The sequence below is a fragment of the Populus euphratica genome, unplaced genomic scaffold, assembly GCF_000495115.2.
Source record: "Populus euphratica unplaced genomic scaffold, PopEup_1.0 scaffold206.1, whole genome shotgun sequence".
NCBI lineage: Eukaryota > Viridiplantae > Streptophyta > Magnoliopsida > Malpighiales > Salicaceae > Populus > Populus euphratica.
This window is the reverse complement of record NW_011500012.1, coordinates 56,800-68,731: the sequence shown is the minus strand read 5'-3', so window position 1 is coordinate 68,731 and position 11,932 is coordinate 56,800. Positions and strand designations below refer to the sequence as shown.

General features: G+C 28.9%; 1 protein-coding gene across 1 annotated transcript; it reads right to left on the bottom strand.

Moving 5' to 3' along the window:
• Window positions 1-6,842: 6,842 nt before the first annotated feature.
• LOC105141499 (uncharacterized) lies at window positions 6,843-8,110 on the bottom strand. Its single transcript, XM_011048731.1, has 3 exons — window positions 7,917-8,110; window positions 7,765-7,820; window positions 6,843-7,244 (listed from the first exon to the last, which is right to left on the bottom strand). Exons 1-3 carry the CDS (start codon window positions 7,993-7,995, stop codon window positions 7,101-7,103), a joined length of 279 nt encoding a protein of 92 aa, XP_011047033.1. The 5' UTR covers window positions 7,996-8,110; the 3' UTR covers window positions 6,843-7,100.
• Between the last annotated feature and the right edge of the window lie 3,822 nt (window positions 8,111-11,932).

The following is an 11,932-nucleotide window of genomic DNA, read 5'->3' as shown; positions in this document are numbered from 1 at the left end:
TTATTATTATTATTATTATTATTATTATTAGTACTACTACTACTACTACTACTACTACTGCTACTGCTATTATTATTATTATTAATATTATTATTGTTATTGTTATTATTATTATTATTGTTATTGTTGTTATTTATAATTGTTATTTATAATTTGTACAATTAACCTCCTTATGGTTCGACCCCGGTCTTGCCGGGTTATTTATTACTTCGACACTACTGCACTTGGGAGAAGACATCAATCTTTTAGTCGTGTCAGGGTTAAATTGATAAAATCCGAGAACAGGGATGATATTGCAATAGGCATATAACTTTGGGGTTTCAATTGAAGTTCATCAAAGGCTTAATTACATTAATTTCAAAGTTTAGGGTTAATTAGGAGTTCAACTAAAACAAATTTAAAGACAGAGGACTGCATTGAACTTCAGTAAAATCCCTAATTCAAACGCAAAATGGTATCGTTTTGAGTATTTAACAAAAAAAGAAAAAAGACTAGACGACGCGTCATTAGTCACTATTCACTATCTTTTTTATTTTTCTGAAAAAACCGATCTAGTCACCTACTTTGCAAGTGTATTTAATGTACCTAACGTCCCCCAAATTTGCCAAAACTTGGACGAAATTGATCACCAGACATCTCTCTACGTCCAGGTATGGTAGTCACTGGCTCAATGGTAAATAAACAGACATGGCACCACCCCAAAAATACCACCTCAGGCAGCTTACAACTACAGATATGACAGTGCACCATGCCTATTTTAAGACAACGGTTGGGATCCTTCCCAATTGAATCAAGGGTTTAAATTTTACCCGGTGCAGAGGAGATTAACCTCTTCCACTGCCTATAAATATAGGCGGAGTTGATGGCTTGAAGGGAAAGAAAATCGGGTCCTAAAATCATAAAAAACAGCATTCCCTCTATTTTTATTTTCCTTGTTTCCCCGTCAGCCTTCTACAACTCTTTCCACCTCTTCCACAACTGCCTTTTTTAGCAAGAATGTCAACAAACCTAGCCTATACACCACTACGAACACCAGTTCCACCATAGGAAGCCAGCACAACCACCAAGCAGCCATCGCGACCCTCTCTTTATTCTCCTTCCTAGTATGGTCATTACCAGCTCACTGGTAAATAAACAAACATGGCACCACCCCAAAGAGGCCATCTTAGGCATCCTGCAGCTGTAAATTTGACAGTGCACCATGCCTACTTTCAAGCTAACTGTTGGGATCCTTCCCAACCGAATCAAAGGTTGAAATTTTACTCTGGTGCAGGCAAGATTACCCTCTTCCATCGCCTATAAATATAGGCAAAGTTGGCAGCTTAAAGGGAGAGAAAATCATGTTAAAAAATCACCATCGCCTATAAATATAGGCAAAGTTGGCGGCTTAAAGGGAGAAAAAATCATGTTAAAAAATCATTCTTCGCATTGTTTTCATTTTCCTTCTTTCCACGTCAGCCTTTTACATCTCTCTCTACCTCTTCAACAGCTACCTTCTCCAACGAGAATGCTAACAAATCCAACCTATACACCACCACGAACACTAGTTTCATCATAGGAAGCTAGCACAACCATCAAACAGCCACTATGACCCTCTTTCTCTTCTCCTTTTAGCCTTTCTCTCTCCTCTGCAAACTTCTTATTCCTGCCCAGTAGCAACTCTAGTGACTAAGCTCTCCATAAACACCGTCGCTATCAGCCTCTTTTCAGCCACCCAGACCAACAGCTCCTCCCACTTGTGTTAGGTGGCCTCCCCTTATTTCTGCCAGTTCCTTCCCCTGTTCTCGTGGCCATTGCATGCAAAAGATGTTCTATATGCAATCACAGATTAATTAACCTTGAAGGTAAGCCGAACCTGATTTGGCTCAGCCCAAATTTCTAGGCTAGGTCCGGCCCCCCCAAAAGACATGTTCACCCTTTTGTGGGATGCGCTCAACCCAGTTAGCTTGGCTGGCCCAATCCATATATTTAATGTTATATTATAATACTATTTTAAAAAAATCCAAAAGTTTTCAAAAATCATTTTAAAAAAATTATGATTTTCTCAAATATTTTTCTACCAATATTGTATAATATTAGATTGTATATTTACACTGTAAAATACAAATTCGGTATTAAAATACCTAGTTTTCTTCGAAATATTTCAAAAAAAATTCAAAACATTTTCAAAAAGAAAAAAAAATATTTTATTGCTTATAGCCAAATCCTAAAATTTTTCTAAGCATGGTTTTCATAAAAAAATAAAAATTGCATCTTTTTCATGTTTTTTTTCCTTAAAAAATCCAAAAATAAATATCAAAATGATCATCCATTAAAGTTTGACCAAAATATCAAAAAACATTTTTTTCCAATCTTTTTTTAGGGTTTAGATGTAGACTTTAGTATTTGTAGATGTAAAATTATACTATAAAGTACACCTTCAGGTATTAAAAATATAAGATGTAAACAAATGCGATGTAAAAATTTAGACTTTAGAACGACTAGGATTTAACCCAATAAGGTAAAGACTCTCCCATGAAAAAAGATCTGCCTTGAGTTTTAGAAAAGACCAACAAATAGAAACCCAACTTAGAAAAGACAATCAAACAGCAATGCAGCTTACCTTAGATAGAGTGCACTAGGGGTGATGCGTCTTTCTCTTGCACAACCAGTCCCTTACTTAGACTCTCACAAACCATAGGTTCCTAATGACCATAATACTAGGTGGCGACTCCTAAACATTAATCATAATTTTATGATTAAATCTAAAACCCTTTCCAACACACAATACCTCACACAAAAGGCACAACAAAGAGTCTCCACCATCACCAGAAGACATCGTATTAGTGCTCACGCACCTCGCGACACCCGTGACAAAGTTGACCTTAATGTTATTTAAAAAAAAAATACAAAATACAAAAAATAATAATAAGTGACAAAAGACTAAAAATACAGAGAAAAAAATGAAAGATCAAAATGAATTTAAGTTACATGTGATTTTGGTTATAAATAGTGAAACAAAATCCCATTCTTAGAAGGGAAATCAGTTAGAAAGGAAACAAAAGGCAAAAAATTCAAAATACATAATACCTCACATTCTCTCCCCAGCACAAACACATATAAAAAAAAACTCAAACCTCATTTTTACAATACCAACTAGCATCAAATTATTTGATCCATAATGCATGCATAATCACTGTTGTAATCACCTTTTTTAGCATGATTTATAACCTTAATTTTTTTTAATGCTAAAATATTATGAAATTTGGGACAAAATGTTTATTTTTTGTGTTTAACTTTTAGATTGTTTGGACATTATTGATTTAGATTGATGTGTGTTTTTTTAATGATTTGATAATTTGTATTGAATTGTAATTTTATTTTTAAAGCTGTGATTGCTAACTCAATATTAAATGTTGGTTTATGGATTATACTTGCATTTATGATAATCGAACATTAAATTTTGATTCATGAATTATGCATGGGTTTGTACTTATTCATTTGAATTAGCATGGATTCATTTGAATTAGCATGTAATTTGAATGAAGTTTATAAAACTAACAACATTTGTGTTGTGTTTTGCTTAATATTGAGTTGATGAACGATTAGTTAGCATTGAGTTGATATCCAAATTAAAATAGTTGGCACAATTATTTTATTTTTTTATGCTTTTTCAAACATGATCTTAGTTTAATTTTAATAAGTTTCCAAAGTTTTTTAGAAGACCATTTAGCAATTAATTTTGGGTCTTTTATATCATTTTTTACTCTTTTATATTTAATATTTGGGATAATGGACTTATATGTAAGGCACTCTTTTGATATGAAATAAACAAATTTAAAGAAAAATGTTTCTTTTAAAAAATTGATCTATGTTTTAAGTTGTATATGACCAAGTTTCTCTAAAAAATCATATTTGTATTTTTTGTACAAAAAAGAAAAGAAATACTAAAATATGAGAAGAATACATTGTATGATTTAGCATAAAAAAATCAAAGAAAATAATTTTTAATATTTTGCATGCATTATAGATTTAATAACAAGTTTATTAATGTCATGAAAACTTGGTTTAAATCTCAAAAACACACAAAAAATATCAATTTATTTATTTTAACACCAATGATCATGAACTTATATATAAGACATATTTCTAACATTGAAATAAACAAATACAAAAATATATTTTGGCTTTAATGGCTAGACTTGACTCATAAAGTCATGGTTCACTCTACTGGGATAGATCTACTTTAACTAATTGACAATCAAATAGATAGAAAACAAAACATAATCTTAGTAATAATCAGATAAATAAACAACACAACTTAACTTATGTCAAATATATTATGGGTGATATTGTCCTCACTATGTACAATTAGTTAGGGTTTCTAGTTACTAAAATACTAGGTAACGACTTTAAATATTTTTAAATAATAAAATGACAAGAATTCCTTATTCTTTTCAAACCTAAAAAATCTTGATCTAGAAATTGAAAATGGGATTTTATTCCTTTTATGGACAAGAAATTTAGAAAAGCATATGTAAAAATATTAGACTTGGTTAAATTAAATAATATGTAAATCACATTAAGTCATGTCGATTAAAAATCAAATTGAATGAAAAAAAGAAAGAGAAATAAACAATATATACTACGAGAATGTGGAGGTTTCAATACACATAAAGTGAGAAACTAATATCCGGTCAGTAGAATGTATGTGAAAAATGAGATTGATCTTTATGGTAGATGAACTTTAAGTGATTTATTGATTATTTTGGTAAAGAAAAGGCTGTGGAACCCAAATAGCAGTAAGTGACCATTTTGTGTATACAGATGTTAGGTAAGTGTTCAACACCTTCAAAGAAACTAATTAATTGTTTAAATGATAGTTGAAAATTTCTTTAATTTTATCTTGGTTTAAATCAAGAAGCATGAAAGATAGATTATAGAAACTAATATCTGGTTAGTGGAATTAATGCTTTAATTACTAAGTAGATCAAAAAACTAATATTTGATTAATATGATTAATGCCCTGATTACTGGATGGATTAAGAAACTTATTCTCTAGTTAATAAGATTGTTACCCTAATGAATGGGCAATTGAAAAAACTACTATTGTGGTTAATGTAATCAATGTCCTAGTTGATTGACGATTAGAAAAACTAAGTCCATGTGTTATGAAATTGGTACCTTGATTAATGAGTAATAAGAGTTTGAATAAGAATATATTGTTTGATAAAAGATGTTGTGAATACTTATACACATGTATACATAGCTCATAATATTTAATTATCATTGATTGACATTTTTAGCCATATATATATATATGGCATCACTTAGTCGGTTAGTAGCTTTATAATCTTATGTTTTTTTGTCTAATTAAATAATGTAATTGGGAGATTGTATATTTTGTTGTAATATAATTTTGTATAAAAACTTATATTTACTTATATAGATTAATAATGGATGATGTAATTAAAAGAAATTATCTATTTTAAGTATGTTATAATTTTGTTATAATTTATCTTAAATATTCTATTATTTTGCATATGTATTTGTGTCTTGAATTATGTGGTGGCTAATTAACTAAGATGTGGTTTGCCATAATAATGAAATATGAGATCTTGATATATTGATTAAAAATTATGAAAATTATTGAGTTGATATCTTGATATAAAAAGATATTGAAAAAATTTGTCAGAATTTTTGTAGAAAATAAAAATGGGTTTGTTACAACTTGATCACGAGTTTGATAGACTAATTCAATGTGACTTGGGTATTTTTTATTTTTTTTTATTTTTTTAATATTGAGTTTATTAGGAATTAACTTTTATAATTATTTCTTTATTTTCTTTCTATTAGGTTATCATGGTTTAATGATCTAGTTTGTAGATTTGACATGTTAACTTGGATCAATCTAATATATTGATATTTTAATATTTTAAAAAAATATCATTTAATATATTACTATCTATTACTATGTTAATATTTAAAAAAAATATCATTTAATATCCATTATATTTAAAATTTAAAATTAATTTTTTATTTGAAAGTACGTTAATTTTTTTTTTACATTAAATATAACATCACTCGGATGTTTGGTACATTAAAAAAATTGATTGGAGCAGCTCAATAATCTAATTTATTATTTAAATTAGGTGGGGATTGAGCCTTCCAAGAGAGGGCACCTTTGGTATTTTGTATGACAAATCTATTGATAGATTGAAGGATGATTTAAAATATAAGAAAATATTAGCAGTGATTAGACTTGAGTGACATATTGAAGATTTAAAAGGAAAGTTGAGATAATCCCCTCTTTTATTGAACTCTAACATATTCATATTTAAATTACGAATAAGTTTTATATTACTAATTATCAACTATTAAAATTTTAAATAGAATAACTAAACTAAGCATTGAGAAAAGCTTTAAAAGGACATATAAATTGATTTAGAATTGCAACTGATCCCTTAAAATTTACCATTCTAAATTATGAACCGCAAATGCGATCTAACTAGGAGCATGACTTCATAGTTATGATTTTTTGGTAGGAAATGTATTAGAACCGGTTGGGTGTCAAATAAGATCAATTATCTTTTTAAAAAAATAATATTAAAAAAATTTTAAAAAAATAATCTGTATGTTCTCAGGTTTTTGTAAAATTTCTTACCATATTTTTCTGGTCTCGTACAAGAAATGACAGCATCAACGTGGATGGGGTCCAATTATACAGATCATGGGATACGACAGGCAAAATTAATTACGTTGCCTGAACTCAAAGTTGCTTTTTGGAGCTTTTGCTTTAACGAGGAGTTGAAATCCTATATATATATATAATGCATACATTAGTACTGAGTAACAGCAAATACAAATAAATTACAAAGAGCAGGAAAGTTAAGGAACCATATTTTATACAGAGAACATTCCCTTGTAGAAAATGAAACCGCACGTCAACTTCGAATTACAGATAGATTATACACAAATAAAGATCCCTTCATAGCAAGGGATTAAGGGTTTATTCTGGATAAACAAATATCCTTCATAAAACAAGCTAACCACCAACAACGACACCCACACCTTTCTTCTCGATCGTCATGCACAAACATAAAATCTTAAAATTTGTTACTCTAAGCTCTCCCTGGGGTTTTCGGATCATGGTGATTGTTTGCTCCAGTTCCCGGGTAGTCTGTGCTTTGTAAGTCCATCCTCCCTTCAATATACCCCTCTCCCGCATCAATTAGCATCTCTCCATCAGTCGAAATCACAGCATCCTGAGAAGAAATAAAACTCCCTCATGAATATTGTGTAATTAAGGTTTAGATTCCATGAAAACAACAGAGAGAGAGAGAGAGGATCGTGCACGTCAAGTAAAGAATTGTGCGAGGGAGATAACACTGGGCTTTCTGAGTGGAATGATAGGAGTTGGGTGGTGGTGAGAAGACAAGAAATAGACACAAGATTCTATCGCTCGACAGTTGACAACTACAACATGATGCTGCTTTCATTCATTTTACCTCCATAATCTTGGTGGTTTTGGTTTGATTTATGTTACCATCATAATGGTAAATAAATGTTAATTCCCCTTCTCAAAAAACTTTTTTTTTTCTTAAAAAAAGAAGAAGAAGACATAAGCACATCACTTAACCGAGGAAAGAATACAATCATTTACATGCTGAATTATTGTTGGTGCTTCTGAAAACTTCCATGTTTGATGGACTATTAATAAACAACAATTTAATCCTCAAAACCACTCACTAACACATCCCACAGAAAGAGGGAGGGAGGGAGGACCTGAGGCAGTAAATCTTGGACTTCTGATGGGATTTCGTCATTTGACTTGAGGCTTCCTATGAAAGCAAGCAAAGTCAATGAAGATCAATAATTTGAGATAAGCGGTAACACCATGAAATTAACAAGCAAAACCCTCTTAGCTAGAAACTCACTAGTTGCTGGAACTGCTACTGAAGATAGCACAAAAGAGAGAGCCAGAAGGAGAGCCAGAAGCCTTAGAGAACCCGCCATGCTGAATCGAAATGATCAAACAAGACAATTCTAACAGATACTGATAGATGTGAAAGCAAATAAGCAACTTGTAGTGATGGCAAGAGAAAGCACATCGAGCGGTGCTTTATATAGAGGGGATACCACCACACCTATGACTTGTAAACTTTTTTCTAGAATAGCTAGCATGTAAAAGAATAAAAGAGACTACTCACCGCAAAGTCAACTTACCGTTTTATTTTATTTTCTAATGAGTTGGTGAGTTCCCACTTGCCTAACTTTATCTCCTTGGTGTCATTTTCATGTCACCCATCATGTTATTTTGTGCCCAAAAAGATGTATAGTATATGTGGTAGACTGTTGGGAATTTATATGTTTATACATAAATTCATACATTTAAAAAAAAAAAATTGAAACAAAAGTGAAAACTGCCTAAAGCACTCACGGTGCAGCATGTGTCAGGCACTGGTTTTCAATCTTGGGACTATAGTGCCATGAAATTAATCCTACTGGGCCCACGCTTCCAGCATTTCTGTCGGTCATTGTGGATTGTGGAAGGATTTTTTATCCTTTTTCCTTTTTACTTGAGAAAATTAATTATTTGTATTAACCACTACACTACAAAATGATGGATACAGCTAAGGCTTTGATTTGTTTTATAAATTTATGAATTTCGGGATTTTGACTCCTAGTTTAGTAATTCTCTGGCTCTTAGGATTGTACCAACCATACGATGATTTCCGCTAAGCAAAAGTTGAGGTTGTTAGAAAAAATATCTGAAATAGATGCTAGGATGTCTTCTTTGAATGTGGTTCATTTTCAATGTGAACATGATCAAATCCCATTGCTAATCTTTTTTTATCAAGTATTTAATAATATTATTAAAACTTAATATCTTAATTTTTTTATGAGTAATATCATATGTAATATACAACATGAAAAGTTCAATTAAAAAATAAAAAATTTCGATGCTATTTAAAATATATTAATAGACTTAATCTGTCAATGATATCATTTACGTAAATTGAACATAATAAACATTAGAATTAAAAGGTGAAAAGTTCCAATTTCTTTGACCCCAGATGTTTCAAAGTTGTGATGTTGATGTCACCAGGAATAAAATTTATCTTGACAAAATCAAAATGCATATTTATTGACTTCATTTAAAATTAAGGATGCATTCTATTAATAATTCTCTTGCTATTAGGATTGTACCAACTATACAATGATTTTTGCTATAAAAATTAAAGTTGTTAGAAAAAATATCTGAAATAGATGCTAGGATGTCTTTTTTGAATGTGGTTCAATTTCAATGTCAACATGATAAAATCCTATTGCTAATCTTTTTTATCAAGTACTTAATAATATTATTAAAAATTAATATCTTAATTTTTTTCATTAGTAATACCATATATAATGGGCAACATGAACTGTTTAATTAAAAAATAAAAAGTTTCAATACTCTTTGGAATATACTAATGAATTTAATTCATCAATGATATCATATAAATTGAACACAATGAATAATGTAATTGAGAGGTAAAAGGTTTCAATGTCTCTAACCCAAAATATTTCAATAAACATTTGATTGAACTCCAAGTTGGTATATCGACGACCTACCGATGAACAATTAAATATTAATATTTTTAATATTTCTGTATGTGTTTTCATTTGTAACATCTAATTGAAATTTTTAATCTTATCAAAAAAATTTAAGGTTGTTATGTTGATGTCACAAAAAATAAAATCCATATGCATATAACCCAATATATATATATATATATATATATATATTCTTTAACTCCACTTAAAATTAAGGATGCATCTTATTAAAATATTTTCAATGTTCACCATTAAAAGGATATATCATCACTCCATCAACAACATCATGTGAATGATGTCATGTCATGTCCTTAATAGTCTCTAATAACATGAATAGCCTTTGCAATCTAGACATGATTAGAAAGTATCTATATGAATTATTATTGTCATCTATAACTCTATGCGTATTGCTAAAACTAGAAGTTGATCTAATCATTCTTTCTACCATGGTTTTGTGAGAAACATATAGTTCTCCATGAGCAAACCAACACATATGTATCTCTCTATGAATCCTTTTTGTACAAGATGCAATGTTACAACATCTAGATCAAGAAGCTTTTTATTTTTATATCTCTTATATGAACATCTAATACCATCTCCACTAATATTTCTCGGATTAAATAGTGTATAATTAATAAAACCTTAAACTTCATTATCATAATTCATCTTACGCAACCCTTCGAGTGAATCTTGATATATCTATGAATGATCATCTATTACTTATATCAAACCTATATATAATATTGATGACAATATATATTAATTAATTACATAAAATAAATAAATTTGCAAGGATTAATTACATAAACTAAATAAATTTGCAAGCATTGGTTTAACTCAAAATTATTCAATCTATTTTACTACTACCCTTAATTCATTATCAATTATCTACATAAATTCAAATTTCTATACATTTACAAAAAAATTCAACACAACAATTAAATTAAAAAAAATATAAAACAAACCTACTTAAAAAGTCATTATTTATTTTATCGCAAAACACCTAAGTCACAAATTCAAAATATTTTTTATCAATTTGCAAATAAATACAATTTTATAAAATCTCAAACAGACCTTAACATGTACAAATCATACATGCATACAATAAATTTCTATGGGGGAGAAAAACTATAAAACAAATAAACACAAAAAAAATACATATACTACAAAAAAATATGCAATAAAAATTAGACTTTTTAAAATTGAATTCAAATAAAAATAAATAGTTTTGGTTACTTGAAGTGTGATCTTTAATAAAATTTGAATCAAAATAGTAATACTAACAAATTGAGTGTTAGGTTGACCAAATTTATAGTTGAAAGTTTATATTTTTATAAAAGGGGAGGTGTGTTGTTTGTTGCCGAGAAAAATAAAGGAAGGAGAACAAGTGGGGGAATGAGAGAGAAGAGTCACTCGTTAGGTTATAAATTAGATATTACATATATTTACAAACAGATTTAAATGACAATTTTAAATCCATCGGTAATTTTGTCTATAAAAATAACATGTCATCTTATTTTTTTGGTTTATTTATTTCATTTCTTATTTTCATATCGTAATTCTCTTGGTATATACTTAAAAATATTTTTGTTAGTGTTTACCGATAGATATAACAAGAAAATATTTTTTTTGGTAAAATTGAATATAATTTATCGATGAAACAATTCCATTGATGTTTTCATTTATATTTATTAATTTTCTATTAGTATATTTTCTCGTTGATGTTTTTATTTATATTTATTAATTTTCTATTAGTGTATTTTCTCATTATTCATTATAAAAATTGTTATTATAAAGAATAAAAGGGTTATAAGAATAAGCTGGTGCTCATAAAGAGTGAATCTCAAAAGTTCAATAAACATCCATAGATATATCAAGTAAAAATTATCAGAATAAAAGTTCATAGAATTGTTATTAATGTCTATATTGTTTATAAGTTCTATTCACATCACATGCAATTAAGAAAAAAATAACTCTTTCACATAAAATATTCATTCTAATGTCATATTATCATAATAGAAATTAGTAGGTGTTAATAAAATTTCTCCTCTAATGTACTTTAAAAGTTCAAATAATATAAATAGAATATTATATTTTACAAGTTGAAATGTGAGTGGCACACACGTACGTGCCTACACTGCTAACTATTTAATGTCCGTATATCATTTACATTTTTAACTATAAAGAAATAATATAATTACAAGTTATCAAGAGTTATATAAAAAAATGATATTTTAAAAACTAAAAATCTGAATTTAAGAATCCTAAAATTATTTATTTACGAATAATTCAAAACAATATAATAAATATTATTATTAATAGCCAAAGCCCTATTAACAAGAAATAGACATAAATA